The sequence below is a fragment of the Copadichromis virginalis genome, linkage group LG15, assembly GCF_057382275.1.
Source record: "Copadichromis virginalis isolate Kocher_CV1m ecotype Utaka linkage group LG15, C_Virginalis_male_GT1.1, whole genome shotgun sequence".
Classification (NCBI taxonomy): Eukaryota; Metazoa; Chordata; class Actinopteri; order Cichliformes; family Cichlidae; genus Copadichromis; species Copadichromis virginalis.
The window spans coordinates 21854145-21873280 of NC_140632.1; the positions used below are offsets into that span (position 1 = coordinate 21854145).

Consider the following 19136-nt stretch of genomic DNA (forward strand, 5'->3'; position numbering starts at 1 on the left):
TTGGCCTTGGAGACAATGACGTCTAGAGGTCCACTGTGTTTTATTCTGGTCCTAATTGGTTAATGACATTAACTTTGTTGTTTGTTAATTTATTTCAAACATGTAAACAACAGGTACATTTAGTAAAGAAAATGGACCTGTATATCTGTTGATGCTGGACACTGGTGCCGGTGGCGCCAGTGTCCAGCAGCCTGGGACTGGGACTCCTCAAACCTGCCTGATGCACAGCCACAGTTCAAATAAGATGTCAAGGAAGAGCAAACCCCAAATTTGTCGGGTTAAAGTTTCAACGATGGAGCAATAATCTGAGATGATTTGAGATGTGAATACCACTGCTGCAGTCAAGAAAGAAGAGCCATGATTTAAAAGATATGAATTAAGACAGGCATTTCTACTGGGGAATGCAGTGGGGTTAATCCTTCACCTATCACTCTTTATGCCAGCCTCCACTCAGTATTATTAAGACACAGAATGAGCATGAATACATCTTTATTATGTTGTTATAACACTGCCAGTACTATGCAACAGCAGCACATAACTTCTAATAAAAAAACAATGTGGTGTTAATGGTTGAATAAATGTTGTCACTTGAATAAAAATCATGTCTCATAAAATTAAAAAAAATCAGTCACTTGGTCTGTTTACAGATGTTACATGGCTACTAACGGACTGAACCTTTATTTAAATCTGGCCTGGACAATACAGGATATCGAACTGTTGTTTTTTTTGAAGAGGGTTAAAAGTCACAAGATATCAGTTTTCATCATTATCATTTGTCAGTTCATTAAAAACACTTCAACAACAATAAACTACTTCTGCTCCCAGCATTACTTCTAGTATGACCATTGAACTGAAGCCTCTTAGAAATCAATCACCTAACAGGAGGTTGAGATCAAATCATGTTTACATTACTAATATCAAATTGAAATCTTGAGCGCCTCTCACTACTTCTTTCCAGTTGAATGGAACAGAAAAAATTAGAATAAAAACTCACACTAGATGTCAGAGTTGTGCTCCAGCATTAACAGATGCTGGTCTACAATATAAGGACAGGAAGACAGCAGGAAAAAGCAAAGTTTGAACCACACTGACCTTAATAGTTTTGTTATGGTGAAAACATATTTCGGTGTTATCCCATAAAATGCAGAGCTTCAGTTATTAAATAGGTCAAATGTTTAGTCAAATAGAAAAGGCTGATGCAAGTCTGCTTTCATTTGTGCTGTGACACATGCCAAAGTGCATGCAGGGTGAGAACAAAGTTTATTATAAATATGACTGCCATAAAAAAGGGGGGAGAAATAATAAAACATAAATTGTCTAATTTTTTACACAGTCCTTCTAATCTTTGCTTAATATTTTATAAGCCACACTTTTAGGTCTCTGAAGAAACCACAGCATCAACACCTCACCTTAACTGATAAGGTAACTTTGTGCAATCTTTAGCAAGTCAAAACAACAGCTCTGTAAACCCTGATGAATGTACCAGTTCAATGACGTTACTGCCCTGTATTAACCTGTAACACATACATTGACGTATACAGTTTGCTGTTTGATATGATTTTATATCAGAACTTTATTTTTATTGAACATAAAGCAGATAAAGGTGTTCAGAGTCATTTAGAGTTTAGTAAGTTTAGGAGTTGTTTCCTCTCCACTATCAGCACTGTTTGCAGCACCTGTAGCAGAGTAGCATTACAGTACAGTAGGTCATGGTGACTCAGAAGTGTCTTAGGGGTAATAAGGTTTTGTAAGGCGTTACTGGAAAGTTTTGAATGGAATCCCCCCAAATGACCCTTTTCAGCATCATAAACGAGCTGTACGTATACACTTTTTGCTACATTTAGGAAGTCACTTTTATTTTATTTTGAGTTACTGAATGTGATCTATTTAACTGAATTCTTCTCAGCTTTCTACTGTATTGTTGTTCTTTTATTGTATTTAGGGGATTGACAGAACTAGAAATGAGTACATCAAAGGTTAAGAGGTTTGGAGACAAAGTTAGAAAGGTAATGCTGAGAGGGTTTGGACGTGTAGAGCAGGGACCGTGGAGAAAGGATGATGATGATGGAGCTGAAAGGTAAGTGGAAAAAGAAAAACCCAGAGAAGTTTTATGGATGGACAGGGAGATTGTTGGTGTGACCCTAAAGCAGGGGTAGGGAACTCCAGGCCTCAAGAGCTGGTGTCCTGCAGGTTTTAAATGTGTCCTTGATCCAACACTGCTGATTAAATGGCTAAATGAGCTCCTCAACATGTCTTGAAGTTCTCCAGAGGCCTGGTAATGAACTAATCATTTTCAGATTCAGGTGTGGTGACCCAGGGTGAGATCTAAAACCTGCAGGACACCGGCTCTCTCCCTACCCCTGACCTAGAGGCTAAGAATGTGGAGGATGATGTGCTGTGGTAACCCCCGAAAGTGAACACCCAAAAGAAGGAGAAATATTAATAATTTTACCCGTTGAGCTTAATTGAGCTCATTTGTTTTCTCTTTAATTGGGCTATTTTGTTGAGCTATTTTAATTCATTCAAGCTATTTTGTCACAGGAGTTTTACTGTTTTGGCTCCAGCAGCTATCGGTATCAGTTATCTTGTAAATTATTTCGGCTCTAAAAAATCTACTTTTATGTGTAGATTATGTTGAAGAATATCAGAAATGTGCTATTGTGTTTATTATAGAGCTCATCATGATAAAAATGTTCTCGTCCATCATATTACAATACAAAATAATTCATATATTAAGCAAACCCTCAATATTTTAGACAGAAAGTAGGCTTTACATTCGGAGAGTTGAACTGAATCGAATTAAGATTGGACAGGTGTACCTAATAAAGTGACCACAAAGAAAACGCAATCTCTCATGAAGGTAGATGCTGGCTTCACTTCATGAGATCACAACCCACAAAGATTAGAAACTAAGTTTTATAATTATTTCCCTCATACGTACAAACACCATCAAAAGAAATCTGCAGTGGTTAGTGACAAAGACAGATATAAAACTATATAAAACTAAAGTAAAATTAATGTTTTAAAGACTTTTCAGTCTTAACAGTCTAAAAATGAAAAAAAAAAAGAGACTTGCAAGTAAGTATGCAGAGGTCCTGACACAACTCAGAACCAAATGTTCACCAACACTTAAAATTAACAGAGAATAACAATAATAAAAATAAAAAATTATGCGTTTTCTAATTTGAGACTAAAACAACACCAACTATTCATCCTAAAGGCATCTGATGGAGGGTAAAGAGAGTTAAAGCACTTTAAAGAAAATCAAACACAGTAAATACAGTCATGGGTGTTTTTCATTTTACATAATTTCACTGATTAAGAGACAATTTGTGTTAAATGGTTCATTTATCCAGCTCTATGGGAGTGCAGAAGAAATGAGAGAAACAAGAACTAAACACATTTATACATTCAAAATAAATTTGTAAAGAAATATGCACATTTATAGGAAAACATCACAGAACTGATTGACATGACAATTTCCCACTGTAGGAGATACAAAACACAGAGTACATAAACATTAGGCTACATGCTGTCGGTTAAATAAGAGTGAATATCCTTCATGTTACATGACAGTTAGCTTCCATTCATCACACCCCAGTCAGCTGCATTTATGTCAGTGGAGGAGAGCTGGGAGGATGCATGCACTCTGACTGAAGGTCTGCACAACATAATCAAATGTGACATAAAAATGTGAAATAAAGAAGAGACAAAATTGTTGTTTTTAACATTTACTGATGTTTTTCTTTTTTTTTGGTATAGGTCACCATACACTGTGTTGCTGGGAGCGGCCAGCCCAGGTTTGAATCTGACCTCTTTCTCTCCCTCCACTTTCCTGTCACTCTTCACTGCACTTATCTAATAAAGCCAATAAAGCAACACACGCATAACTTGAGTTAAGATTATTTTTAACTGCTGACGTTGAACCAGGTTTTGGCAAATAAAGGATTCTTACATTTCAACAAAAATAAAAGAACAAAAAATCACACCATGTCACTCACGGGTTAATTTCTACGCAAACAAATTAAACTATGTTTGTTTCTGTTTCTTGGTACATAACAAATTTTCTAAGGTTTCCGACTTCACAGGTTACATCAAATAATCCTACACGAACAGAGCTTTAATTAACCGGGGGTACATCCTGTAGCTACCTCCACTAAGGAGGCTGTGTGCTTGGTTAATTTGTCAGTTTGTTCACAGGATTAAGGAAAATGTTACTGATTTTATGCGCATGAAATCTTTACCAGAGGTTTAGAAGTGATTATAGCGAAAAACTGGACATTTTGTGCCATATATTCACTAATATCAAAAGCAAAATAAGAAAATAAATGTGTAATATGGCCTTCAAGTTCTCAAGAAATTATCAGAACATTATCAGGAACAAGAGATTCAGTTTAGGAGGGAATTTCCAGATGTGTTGGTGATACGTGGTTTCAGACTGCTCATTATATTCTGTAACTGATGGATATGAGTTGCAGTCATACAATGGACACGATTACTTGCTTAAGCTGTTTTGCACTTAATAAGAACAGTACTGATGTTTCCAGTACACTTTAGGAAATAAAGTGTTGGTTGATACAATGTTATTTTCATTTCTTTCCTTTTACATTAGATTTGCTTCAATGCTACTTATATGTCACATGTACATGCCAAAAAGTCTGTAAACTGGCAGCAGGTTTCACTTAAGAATGGCAACTAAATACAAAATTATATTAAAAAAATCTGAAATGAAAACAACATCAGACAGACAGAAGAATCCAAGCCAGTGAACAGTGATCCTGTCATTTCCAACATTACTTCACCAAGGATGGTGATCAGTCATAATTAAAAGTGATGAGTAGTATGAAGTTATACTAATCATACTCGAGAGGCACAGAATGTCTTCAGAGAGCGTGACTAGACAATTACAAGTAAACACTCCACCTGGCAGTCTCTGTTCAGGTTAACCTCTGTCAGTGCGCCCCAGGGCAGCTGTGGCTACAATGTAGCCATCACCAGTGTGTGAATGTGTGTGTGAATGGGTGGATGACTGAATGTAGTGTAAAGCGCTTTGGGGTCCACAGGGACTGAGTAAAGCGCTATACAAATACAGGCCATTTACCATTTAAATCAAAACATGAAAGACAAGAAGAGTTTTATGAAACCTTTTAAAACAATAAGACAATTAAAGTTGGTGAAAACAATCTGTTACAGATAAACACGATAAACTACATTTCTCAAGGTTATACAACGACAACCATTTCAAGACAGAAACAGCCTCTGGAAACGAGCAGTCTGAGCTTTCCACGCTCACAGCTTGAGAACATGTCTTCAAGGCATCCACCGTCACTTCCGAAAGGTGGATGCAACACATCTCCATCAGTTACAGAATTGTCTCAGCTGCCGTCTCACAGGTTTGTCTTGTGGAAAACTTATGCAGACGTTTTTCTCGCTTCACCGTTTTTCTACTTCCATTCAAATCAGCTGCAGACATTTGAAATGTGAAGGAAAGTGTGTTTTTTTAGGTCTTTTTAAATGTTTCTCTGTCGCTTTCCAGCCTCAGCGAGAGGCCCATGATGCCCGGTCGTTTCAGGCTCCACTGGTCAATCTGTCTCTGCCGCTCCTGCTGCTCGACCTCCGATTCGCTCGATGAGCTGCCGGTATTGCTGCTGCTACTGCTACTGCTGCGCCCACAACCTCCGCCTCTGCTGCTACCGCCGAAAGTGAAGCAATCCTTCTGCTTCCTATCAGCCTTCCCCCTCTCCCCTACATCTACTCCTTTTTCCTCCTTCCCTCTCCTTGTATCCTTCACCATCCCACCACTGTCCTCCTCAGGTTTGTCAGCCATTTCCATTTCGATCGGGGCCTGCTCCGGCCCCAGCACGGCTCCTCTGTGGTCCATATCGACCCACACTGGCCCCGGAGGAGGCTCCAAACTGGTGTACTGGAGCATCGGCTGTTGGGGCTGGGGGTCCACTTGTGGAGGAAGGTTCTGCCTCTCTGGATGGAGGTACTGAGTTTGGTGTTGGAGGTGATGCAGCGGCTGAAGTGGGTGCTGCAGAGGCTGGTGCTGGAGCTGGTGGTGCTGCTGCTGCTGATGATGGTGGTGATGTGAGTGTTGTTGATGGTGCTGCTGCTGATGATGATGAGGATGATGCTGCAGGTGATGATGGTGGTACTGATCAACAGTCTGCTTATCCACATTACGGACGACCTCTTTGGGCTGGTTTTTAAGGAACTTCTCAAACTTCTTGGAGGCTTTTTTGTTCGTCACAAACCAATCCTGTTGAGATACATGCAGCACGAAGGGGTGCTATTATATAACATACACTAAACTTGCATTATTTATTATTTATTGCATTATAGGCCAGAAGGGGGCAGCTCGTCTGTTTGCAAAAAGAAATCTGATTCTGCTGTTGTAAGTCTGAGACATCACTTTATTCATGACTTTAGTAAAAACTTTCCTGATGAGTTTAAACAACTACACTATGGAGCTGCTCATATCCAACCCCTGATATAGAGTATATGCATTCATGGCAATGTCATCTACATATAGTTACAAAAAAAAGGCTCAAGCCAGAAACTTGTGAACTTTTCATTACCTGTGAATGGACAGAGTTGATGTGGTATTTCACTCCACTTTCAGAGTTAAACTCTTTATTGCAGATCAGACATCTGTATTTACCGGCCTCAAAGTCGCCCTGAAATCAGATCAGGAAAAAGCAGCCTTGAAAAGATTATAAGAATTTAATGCATATAAAGTATTAACTGCGCATAGTGCACTGACTTTTATATTTCACTTAATGGTCTGAGTAACTGACTGAATAATTTTACAAATACACACATTTTCAAAATTCTGTTCAAAGCAGCTTTTACAAATTTAACATTTCATTCTTTAATTTACAGGAATCATCCCAAATGATTGAGGAGCTGACTAAAAGCACATGTAAATGCCGGTCCAGATGAAGCATTAGAAGGGTTTCATGCTAATACATTGATGAGTTTCAACTTAACTATACCTGGTGTCATTTAATGTATTGCTAATCCTAGAAAGTTTGTAGGTTTGTTATTTCCTAAACAAAGAAAAAAAGAGACAAACCCTCGTGCAGAGTCCCAGATGAGCTTTGAGTCCAGACACACTCGTGTAGGTGCAACCGCAACCCTGAGGACGACACACATTCTGTTATATTATGAGCTTTGAATATTGTGTTAACCATGTTATGGACATCTGCTCCCCTTGACATCATACACATCCACAGGGATTACTTGTACATACACTGACCTCTCTATTTGAAACTTCGGCCATGTTTACTATGAATGTTCACCAATGCAACAGTGTATATATGACATAAAATAAAATATAAAATATCTCCATATATCTCTTTAAAAACATACATTTACAAAGAGAAACATTTCAGGTTATTGAAAAAATAATAATAATAATGGATTGCATTTATATAGCACTTTTCTAGGCATCCAAAGCGCTTTACAATTCCACTATTCATTCACTCTCATATTCACACACTGGAGGAGGCAGCTACAGTTGTAACCACAGCTGCCCTGGGGCAGACTGACAGAAGCGAGACTGCCATATCGCTCCATCGGCCAACAAACACCAGTAGGCAGTAGGGTGAAGTGTCTTGCCCAAGGACACAATGACCAGGCCAGACAGAGCTGGGGATCGAACCGGCAAAGTTATGCTAATTATACTTGTTCTTGACATCTTGATCCAATTACTCAGATAAGAAAATAAATAAGTCTGCTGATTTCAATTAAACAGGTAAAAATAAGACTTGTTGTTTTCTACCTGGTTGGGGCACTGGACTTTCCTCTGCAGCTTCACCTCATTCTTCCACTTCCTCAGCACCTCCTGGCTGAAGGCAGGGAGGCCGGGTCGGGCATATTTCAACTGAAAAGAGCGTCAGGAGAAAGAAGAAATGCATTTATGTTTAGTACAAACTCAATTTTAGTGAATCTTCTCTTACCTTCTTGTCATCTGGTACCAGGTCGGACTGAAACTTCCTCTTGGGCCAGTCTTTGGGCAGTTCATTGTTGGCAATCTCAGCCAGGTGGAAGTTGGCCACCTGGGCCGAGGCTCTCTGCACCCTGCCGCTGGGCGTCCTCTCTGGATTAGCCTCCCTCTGAGCCTTCAGTGCCTCATCTTCCTCAGTCTTCTGTGGCGTCTGGATGAACCAAGAGAATAAACTTAATGGAGATGAGGCACAAAGAGTTTCACAGACACTCGAATTAAAAGGACAGGTGATAAAACAAGGCTGGCATCTTGTCTAATTGTCTATTAATTTAAATTTGAATGAAGAGTATTAACGAATTACAATTTTTATAGTATTTAGTGGCTTCGATGACATATATGACTCACAGGAGCATGCTCTGATTTCAGGTGATACTCTAGACCAGCCTTGGATTTATACGTCTTCCCACAGTGAGAGCAGTTCAGCAGCATTTTCTCCAGCTCAGACTCCTCCTTTCCACACTTCTTCATGTGATACACGTAGCCCATGATGCTGGTAAATGCAGCATTACAACCCTATAAAGAAAAAACCCCCACATTTTTTCACACCACCAGTTTAATCTTTTATCTTACTTTCATCAAATCTCCTTTCTTAAAACAGCACAATCCGTGCAAATTTTACCTCTTTGGAACATTTTAATTTGCCCAATCTCTTCAGGATTTTACGTAGCTTGTCTTTTATAGCACGATCATCCAGGTCCTTGGCATCATCAGCTGAAGGCTACAAAAGCAGGAAAAGGTAGCAACAAACTCAGTAAAACCATAATAAACTAAACTAAACTAAACTAAGACTGAAAATGTTTATTTCTGAGTAATCTTACCAAGTGGCTGTGGTCAGCCATGATGTGATACTTCATCCCTGTTGAAGACTTGAGCTGTTTCCCACAGTGTTGGCAGGTAAAAGGTTGCTACAGATAACAGAGTGACACAGTGACTTTTTCATTTGGTAAACATTTACACCAGCAAAGAACACAAGCAGATTTTATGCTATGGAAATATTAGTCAGACTAGGTTTTCCCAGTGCAAATGTAAAGCACAAACCACACTACAGACCCATTCATTTTTTAAAAACTTGATGCTTAATATGAAGAGTGTGTGAACTGGTTTCAGCGCAGAATGTGTTTCATAGAAAATTGACATCCTGGAAAAAATTATAAAAAAAAACATACAAAGCATAATTTATTTACTCCAATTATTCCAAATAATGTCATTACTAGTAATAACTAATTATTAGAGTCTTCCAGGAGAAACAGTAAAGCAGAAGGCTCCTGCTAGATGGTCCAAAACTCTAATGTCACTATTATGCATGAAGGGCTCACCAGTCGGCAGTTCTCCATGTGTTTCTTCAGCCCCTCCACAGTCTTCCTGCTCACACTTTTACACTTTGGACAGGTGACTCTTCCTTTGGCAACAATCTGGAGCTGCCAACGTTCCTCTTGGCTTCCTAGTTGATGTCAACAAATAGGCAACTTTTCCTTTTTTTTAACTTTACACGACGCACAGAGCTTCACAAAAAGAAGCAGCTTACTCCTTACCTATTTTAATAATAATAATAATATTTTGATTAAATCACAGATTATCTTCAGCACCCACTTTTAATCATTCAAATTTAATAAAAGTTTTAGCAACATCTTTTTCAATTTCTTACAATCAGTTTAAATCAAGATAAAATACCACCCCCCCCACCCCCCCCCCCCGAATCCCCTTTAAAACTCATACTTGTGTGAAGCAAGAAAAATGCAGTCAGATAAAGCCTATTGACAGTTTCAATCAAAGAAGTGCACATAAAACATAGTGTAATAAGATTACTTTCTATTAAATCACATAAATCTGTGGTAAACAGCTGCTGCTCTGACCTGGAGGATAAGTAGGAGGTTCCTTCTTAGCCGGCAGGATTGAAGGCTTCTGGTCTTCGTTCGGCTGAGCTGTTGAGGCCTGACCAGCACTGGCAGCATCTGAACCTGCAAGATTCACACCGAATGACTGGATGCAATCAAGCTTATTTTTCTTTTTATACTATTTTATCATAATTATTATTTAATAAGGTCAAATTTCCTTATTGATTAGATGCAGAGACTGCTGCCAAAGTTTGTCATCTCTCCATTAGCAGCATGTAGAATTTTATATTGAATTACTTTAGAAATAAAAGATAAAAGATACACAGATATATACAAGTATATACAATGTTTTCTTTTCAATGCATGAATGCTTGTTGGTTGTTGAATTATGATTACAGCATTCCTGCTACAGAAAGCCTGGCTCTTAGAGAAACCTCACGATAAGTTACAATGAGGGGAAAATGCTTCTCTGTAATGATTCTCTGATCAAACAGTGAAACAGTCATTGGCTATGGTGTGCCAGACGCTCTGCCAAAACAAATTAGTGGCTGATAGTACTGCTGCCAAGACTGAAAGGAAGGTGGTGTACTTGAGAAAACGGCCTCATATTGTTTTCCCATAATGGTTAGGGACAAACTGTGAAACAACTTTTCAAATTCCTGATTTATGTCTAACTATAGTTCTGATTTATAAAGTTACTTCAGTCCTAAGTATTATTAATAAGGAAATAATATTCAGTTTAAGACAAAAAAGCAGCATGAAACAGATATGTGAGATAGAAATGTAACATATAGAGTTTTCAGTTATGCATTAAATGCAGACTCCTTGAAAACTTACAGGATTCTCTGCCCTCTGGTGGCTGTGTGAAGTTATTGGGTGCGGGGCTTGGCTCCATCTCTGGCCTCTGGACCTTTTTCATGTTCAAGTCTTAAAAATTAGACAAAATCAAAAATCATAACCTAAATGATGACATCTACTCTGCACATATATCGCCTGCACTTCTCTTATAAGCTGTCACTCGCACATGTGTTATAGGTTCTGGTTTTCGCTTGTAGCTTGCAGATATCATGAAAGAAGCTCATATTATTTTACGACATTTCACAGTGTTCAAAACAAAATCAGTCCATATGGTCATTTTTACCAGGTCTCCACACGTTCCCTCTATCCCTGTTTGTGTTGTTCCAGGCTTGATCTGGGCCTCGGCCAGTACCCCACCCTTGCTCCGGCCCTGACGAGTCCGGGTCCCTTCCTGGATCTCTGCCTCCATTCCAGGCCTGATCCTGTCCTTGATCTCTGCTAGCTGCCCAGCCCTGATCAGGACCCCGCTCCCGGCCTGTCATCCAGGACTGATCCGGCCCACACTGAGTTCTGTCCCTGCCTGGAATCCATATCTGGTCCTGACTGGAGTGTCCCCCTCTGTCTCTGCCAGAGTTCCACACCTGGTCCTGGGGTCGGTCTCTGCCTGGAGCCCAGGCGTCAGGTCCTCGCTCCCTGCTGGAGTTCCAGCTCTGATCATGAGGCTGGGACTGCTCCCCGCTAGCTTCTGGGCCTTGAGGCCAAACATCCTTCGCGACCAGTCTTGGAGGGAGCCTTGCAGTGGGCGGACCGATGGACCCTGGGTCTGACCCATTGGCCAGGCCATCTGATGACATCACAGAACAGCTGGTTGTCGAGTAATCTACTGTTCCCAGGGAAACACTCTGGAGGTCCTCATACCTAATAAAAGAAAAAAAAAACTAAAATTAAAAGTTTCTAAATGCTGATGGAGACAGGAACCTCATTTGGTCCTGAACAGATTATTTAACTGTAGTGTGGGTCAGAGGGTGTAAATAAAAGATATATAACAATATAGTGGATTTTCTGTAACCACTACATCAAAAGTACTAATAGTCATTAGAAACTACCCAGTCTGTAAACATCGAGTGTCCAGTCTCATAAAGTGCACCGTTAAACTCATACAGACATGCATGGTTCAATTCGTCCACATATCTGTTGTTGCAGTGTTGTATGCTACGTTCTGGATTTCCTGCAATAGTTTTCTACACCGTGTCAGGCTTTTCATAACCGAATCATGTCCATGACACAGAGGTAGCCCCTTTTTTAAGAAAACAAATAAGAATAACTTAGATATCATTCATGTGTCTGACACAGCTCATTTGCAATGATTTTCTTGTTATGATGAAATAAGTTCTTCGATTAGTTTTGGCTGGTCCTTCTGTGGTGCCTCAGTGACTACTACAAACTGTCATCTGAAGCAATGAAAAATTGCAGTAAACAGTGTGTTTTTGTAGGGAAATCGTAAGTACAGTGAATTGTCATTGGCGATATGACCCAAAAAAATCATATCTCGATATTTTTTAGCTGGATGGCGATATACGATATATATCTCGATATTTCTTTTTAAAGCCATAAAGTAAGAACAAAAAGAGAGTTCTTAGTCAAAGCTGTGTCCCAGATGTCACACAGGCACTTTTATTAACATACAGCGTAGATGTACATGAAGAAATTACTCAAAAATAAATTATCAGCATTTATTAAATAATAATGCTCCATAAATTAAAGAAAACAATGTTGTTTTTGTGCATAACAAAAAGCTCACAATTGTGCAGTCAAAATGTAAACTAAAAGACAATGAGCATAATAACAAAGACAGACAGATTTCACAGCTGCTCTGTTCCCAACTTCTACTGTGTGACTGACAGCCTGGAGTTTGAAATCCTCTTTGTAACCATGTCTCTTAACAGGTGCCATTTATGGCCCTTATACACACACAGTACGGTAATATTATGTTGAAGCAGAGTACGTATCACTCCGCGAGGCTCCTCGGTAGCCGTAATGCTCCGACAATCCATCAAGCGCTGCAGCTTCGTAGCTTACCAAAGTTGTACTAAAACATTTTTTGACAGATTGCTGAGCGCCGTGTAGCACATAAAATCGGTTCGCGGTCAATAAGCACAACCAGAATTCATACATAAGGCGCACTGTCGATTTTTGAGAAAATGAAAGGATTTATGTCGGTAGCGCTGTTAGCTCGTTAGCGCAGTTAGCTCGTTAGCGCGGTTAGCTCGCTAACACATTGACGCCGTCCAGCCCCACGCACGGGGCGATCTGCGGTAAATCGTTAACGGAGATTTGCCGTGTTCATCTTGTCATTGCCTGCAGGTGAAGCTATGGGGGAGGGGGAGTTGTGTTCAGTGAAAGAGAGGCGAGGCCGAGTAATGTTGCGTAGAGACAAAAGTGGACGAAAGAGAGGCGAACTTGCGGCTGCACAAGTATAATTATAACGTAACATAGACTATATCGATATAAACAATATTGTCACATCTTATATCTCGTATGAAAATATATCGATATTTTTAAAAAAACTCGATATATCGCCCAGCCCTATGTTTTTGCAACAACACAAAATAAATGAAGAGTACAACATGAAACAATATACGTGTTAATGTCACGATTTTGTCATATCGCACAGCCCTAGTGGCTACATCCAATCTGATCCCCCTTCAGGCCATTATAAAGAATACAGGTGCAAGCAACTTCACCTTTTGCGTCAATATTTAGGTTCATCTTTTATATACAGTTGCTATACTGCACAATATGAACAGAATGCAGGTAAATAAATGAACTATTTGTTTATTAATATAATACAAACATATATGCTTTTGAGCAGCACTTAAAAAAGCACTTTGCACATAAATTCTGTAGCAAATTGAATTAAATTAATTAATTAAACAAAGTTTAAACAGCCAAAACCAAGAAGGAGCACAACAGTGGAGCCGGGTTTTATGATTCTTTTAGATCTAATCTTATTTCATTTTCATTAATCACTCATTAATGATGGGTGTTCCCATTTGTTTAGTTTTTCAGTGCAAAGAAAAATTAAAGACCCAGGTCATTTTTTGTCTTTCTTTTTTCTCTCTTTTATCATTTCCCATTTTATACTCACATATCCTCTCACACCCTTCGCTTCCTGAGCTTGTGTATTTCCTCCTGCCAGAGTGATTACTTGCTCTTTAATCTGCCACCTTTATCTTGCATCCTTCCTTCACTGTGTCTGCCACTCTCTATGTACCAGACTCTGTCCTTTCACTTCTTGCTGTAAGATGTTTTTCACTCTGTTTATTCTGTGTAACAAATTTTTTTTGCAAAGCAAAGACTTCCTTTTTTGTTCTTGAACTTCCTTGCCCTGTGCTTTGCTTTTGAAGCCTTAAATTAACACCATATTCAAAACTGAATGATCCATAGCTCATTCTACCTGAACCTATACCAGCCATTTGGTTAATATCTGCATGTGGATAAGCAGCAAGTGCAAACGCTGAATTTCCTCATCTCATTAGGAAGTCTATCCTAACTGTACCTTTTATCATGTAGGAAATCTAAACAAAAGAATTCTGTATGCAGATTTTTAAAAGGCATTGCACTTATCAACAATGATGTATTTTACTGAAACCTGTGTACTTGTTTAGATATGATATCTGTTTACTGTGAATGACTTATATAAGAGTACAATGTATAATCACCAGGTTAACCAGCCTCTTACCTTTTCCTACTGTAAGTTCTCTTCATCTTTACTCCGTCTTCAGTTTGGGACTCATCCTCCTAAAACAGTCGATGAAAAAACTTTGAAGCAGAGATCCAGCTGTGCGCATGAAGTTAACTGATTTTTTATTACCACACTTGAAAATGGAAACACAGTCACAGCGTTCATGCTAGCAGGACTGCCTGCTCCTTACATACACTATCTCAGAAACAATAAAAAACGTAGGTTTTTACATTATAGATGTGTATTCTTACCTCTGAGTACCCAACTGTATTTACTTCACAGGCTCTTTCTGGCATTCGCTGGACAGCAGCTTTAAAAGTGAAATTGTATTAAAAAAGACACAATTAAAAAGATGAAATTACCAAGTTTTACCAGTGTAAATGGCCACAGTGATGGATGCACGCTGCTGTGTGATGTGTTTTTTACCTGGACATTGCACTCCACTTTTTGAAAGTGAGTGAACAGGCTTCCTCTTTCTTGGCATATACAAAGGTGACATATCCCCTCCGATGTGGCCGGGGTCCATACTAGGAGGGCCAACCCTGCTCAGAAATCACCACTGACAGCATAGAAAAAAACAGAACATCTAATAAAACAGAAAACAGATACCTCTACCAAAATAGCACACGTTATTGAAATACCTTAATTTGGATATATTGTATTTGTTTCAGGATGGGATTACATGCTGGCTTTCTAATTACATCAAAAGTAATTACACAGCCTTAAACTGATTGGAGAACTGTAATGGATCACTGACCTTATTAATTACATGATCAAATATTTACAGAGCCCTACTTATTAAATGACCTCAGCTTGTTACATATAAAGTAGGTTGGGTTGGTCAACCAAGTACATCTGTTGGCTCATTTAACCATTTCACCATTAACCAGCTACACCCCACCCTTTCCATTTTGTGATCCCCTACAGTTATGGGCAGCTTTCTGTTGTGATGTCTTCAGTATCATTTAGCTGTAGACTCTCTACTGGCTACCACAGCTGACAACAGTAGTTTTTGCTCTGTTTTGGAGATCTGCTGTGAGTTGGATGATCTATCTAAGGAGATGAAAAACTGCCCCGTGTGCCGTCGCAACATGCAGACTGTGGAATCCGAGTCCATCTGTGAGACCACAAACTCATCAGACAGGCAGCTAATTAAATTATTTTGCTAGGGTTATTAGACCATTTGCAGAAAGCACCAAATAAAATGTGTAATTCAACAACTAATTTAAGAATATATATTTAAAAGATATGCAGTTAGTGGGAATGCATTAAGTGGAAACTCTAAATTGCTCATAGGTGTGAATGTGAGTTCAAATGGTTGTCTGTGGCTATGTGTTAGCCCTGTGAAAGACTGGTGACCTGTCCAGGGTGTACCCTGCCCCTCGCCCTAGGCCCTCCAACCCCCCTTTTAGAAATTCTCAGAAACTCAGATGTTTTAAATTTGGCCAGAGTTGCTCAAATATAAACAAATTTGATGATGTGCTTGAATTTGTAGTTCTGTATTTACAAACATCCATCCATCTTCATCCGCTGCGGATGAATTATTTACAAACATCTGGAATTATATTAACAAATCCTCCAATACCAATAACATCTAAGAGGTATTGCAGACATATTGTGGATCAATAACATATAAAAACATTACTATGCTGGCACGAGGTCATCCTGGGTTTATTACCAAGCTGTGATAAATGACACTGCTCAAAGAATTAAGGGAACGCTGGATCATCACAGTTTAATACAAACACATTTTAACTTCAGGGATATTAATGTGTCCAGTTAAGAAGCATAAATCATTTCACCTGGTTTGGTGCAAATGAAAGTGTCAGCAGGTGCAGCGGAGAGGCAACGAGACAATTCCCCAAAAAGGCAAGACCAATGCTCTCTTTTTATCCCTGCTGACTGATTTTTCTCTAGTTCTGCTTTTGTTAGAGTGTAAAAGGATTCACACTGGTCTAACTGGACACACTGATATCCTGAAGCTTCAGTGACTCTATTATATTGTTATGATCGAGTATTTCCTTAACTATCCTCAGCAGCGTAATCTAGAATTTAACAAAAATGAAAACAAACGGGCACGGGGTTAGAATCATTTAATTTTTCTTTCCATCCAGCTTCTGCTATTTAACCAATTCAAGGTAGCGGAGGCAGGAGCTTATCACTTATTCAGCTGCAAGAGGCGGGATACACACTGGATAGGTTGCCAGTGTTTCATGGCTAACACAAAAAAACAGACAATCACTCACACCTGAGGCCAGTTCAGAATCACCAGTTAACCTAACATGCATTATAAGTGTGATAGAAAGGCAGAGCACCCAGAGAGGCAAACTCCACACAGAAATACCCGACAGTGGATTCAAACCTTTCTGTGAGGCAACAGAACTAACCACTGAACCACTGTGCTGCCTTATTTTTATTTAATTTTCTCGTTTAAGTAAGTTTTCTTTAGTTTCCAAAGAGGGTTTGCTTAGATTAGTGTTAAAAATGTTTCGTTTTAATTTAATTTGTTACTTTCAGTGCTTCATTTAATGTTTTTGCAATTCGGTTTTTAGGAAGTGAAGATCAAATATCACAACAAAAGTACCTTCTGCATGTAGCTCACTCAGATCCAGCATGTCCTGCACATTTTTTACTTTACTTTAGCTTTATGTTCTTTTTTCCTCCCAAATTCTAATTTTAATCTTTTTTTTAGATTAACTAAAACATTTGTGCGCCTAGTTTATAATAATCTTTTAAACAAATACCTGCATTTGTTTAAAATGCAGGTTGACTTGAGACGAGTGTTGTTGTGATTTGGCCCAATATAAATAAAATTGAATTAAACTAAAAAAGCTGATTACAGTTATTATAATTAACTGAATCAAAGAGATCATACGTTATGTTTAAGACATTCATTCAAAACTAAGTCTCCTTTTTCTTAAAAATTTGTCTAGTAAACAAAACAAATATTTGCTGACATGAACTTAATAAGTCTTGCATAAGCAGCCATGCATATCAGCCTATTTACTCCCTTTAGGGTTCGTTTAGCCAAATATTTACTCTCCTAGCCCCTTTCAATCATGCACTCTTTATATTTTTAACACTAAAATTCACACTTAGTATTGAATTATTATTTTAAATGCACACTGAAGTGATTACATTAATCATAATTATGCAGAGGAGACTTTTTTTAAAGAACCTGATGAATCTGGCTTCAGCACCCGTTGTGTTTACAGTGCATGTGTTCATCCTGAATGTTATTTGTATAGTGCTTAAATATTTATGTGTCACGTTTGAGGACACTGGATGCCAGAAACTGTGATATGAAATAAAGCCAGAAAACTGTTAAAACGTCAAGTGTGTGATGTTTTTCTCGGTCCAGTAAACCTCTGAGACCAGCCATTCCCGGACTGAGCCAAAAAGACTTGCAGCCACCACCATCATTGTCTGTGTGGATAAGGAAAAAACTCAAAAATTGGCTTTTTCACGACGACGGGCAGAAAAAAACATCCGAAAGCTGAAACTGAAGGAGAACTGGTGGTAGAAAGGTTTCAAGCTCCCCTCCCTCTAAGCAGAGGTACTATAACCTGTCCTGTCTGCCTTTCATTGTTTCTTAGCGGAGGAAGAAATGCAAGAGAGAGAGAGAGAGAGCGCCTACCGTCCTACAGCTCACTCCCTCTGCAAGGACGGCTAGCCTCCATGTCTTCGGGCCTGGCCTCCTCTGTCGCCTTTCCCCCGGCAGTGTTACCACCAGGAAGGCTAACATCAAGGAAGGCCCGGGGTTCAAAAACACAGACCCTGGGATAACAGCTAAGCTGTGGCAGCATCTAAATATGAATCAGTGCGCACGTACGCCGGCATAATTCACCACAGTGTATGTTCTTCAGCGGAACGCCCTCCTGGTGGAGAGAACAAATAAGACCCGCATCTGCCGCTGCCTTCAGGGGCCGTGGGAAACACCGCAATTTCAGCGCTTCAGCTGTGGAATCTGAATCAATAGTACGCCTCGGAATAATACAAAGCCGTTACCACATAGTCTCTGATTATGAACCTGTTATCAAGTGGAAAAGCACTTAGTAAATGGTTTTTAAAATGTTGCATGAAGAATTGGGAGTAATGTTCCAAACTGAAAAATGGAGAGAAGGAGACCACTGATACTTTTTTCTCTTCCTAATTCGTAGAACTCCCCTCCTCCGCATTATTACTTTTTACTTGTATAATATGGCACTTTTGAAGGATTGATTGAATGTTCAAATTGATTCTACTAAATTGAACACTTTGAAATTCTGTGACATGTTCCTCTTATTTAAGTTTATTAAATTGAATATTTTTGATTAATTTTAACTAAGCACCTAACATTAGGTAAGCAACTCTTGAAAGTGTAACTCCATTAGCTTTTTGTGACTCACAAGATGATTCGATTTCAATTAAAATAACAATAATAATAATAGGTTTAAATCAGGTAGCTTACTTAAAAACTTTACATTTTTACTTGTTATTTTCTGGCAACGTAATAGCCATTTCGTTCATATCCAAGGTTTTGATTATTGTTTCGAAAAATTGTTGGACTAGGAAACTGTAATTGAAATTAAATTGTCACTATTTGCTTAGCCCTACTACTAACTTCAGTCAAGTTTTTTTTCTGTCATTGTTACATAGTTTTTTTTTGTTTGTTTTTTTCATTTTACCTCTTCAGACCCTGTGTCTTCATGTAGGCACATTACATTTTAGCTTTTCTTCAACTTATACTTCATTCTGCTCATTAGTA

At 38.9% G+C, this 19136-nt stretch overlaps 1 protein-coding gene across 1 annotated transcript; it reads right to left on the reverse strand.

Moving 5' to 3' along the window:
- Positions 1 to 472: 472 nt before the first annotated feature.
- Positions 473 to 18277, reverse strand: znf512 (zinc finger protein 512). Its single transcript, XM_085432431.1, has 16 exons — positions 18027 to 18277; positions 14816 to 14948; positions 14641 to 14699; positions 14387 to 14445; positions 10988 to 11562; positions 10684 to 10773; positions 9865 to 9969; positions 9328 to 9452; positions 8830 to 8916; positions 8631 to 8729; positions 8357 to 8524; positions 7965 to 8162; positions 7787 to 7888; positions 7079 to 7141; positions 6582 to 6680; positions 473 to 6262 (listed from the first exon to the last, which is right to left on the reverse strand). The coding sequence occupies exons 2-16, from the start codon at positions 14913 to 14915 to the stop codon at positions 5501 to 5503; spliced, it is 2691 nt and encodes an 896-aa protein (XP_085288557.1). The 5' UTR covers positions 14916 to 14948; positions 18027 to 18277; the 3' UTR covers positions 473 to 5500.
- Positions 18278 to 19136: the final 859 nt, after the last annotated feature.

What these genes read in the sequence shown, in the direction of transcription:
- znf512 (XM_085432431.1), bottom strand. Translation starts at nt 14,915, where the DNA reads ATGGACCCCGGCCACATCGGAGGGGATATGTCACCTTTGTATATGCCA. An exon ending in TGAAATCAGAGCATGCTCCT is followed by an intron (nt 8,163 to 8,356) that starts GTGAGTCATATA and finishes TGGTTCATCCAG; the next exon opens with ACGCCACAGAAGACTGAGGA. An exon ending in TCAACTCTGTCCATTCACAG is followed by an intron (nt 6,263 to 6,581) that starts GTAATGAAAAGT and finishes GTATCTCAACAG; the next exon opens with GATTGGTTTGTGACGAACAA.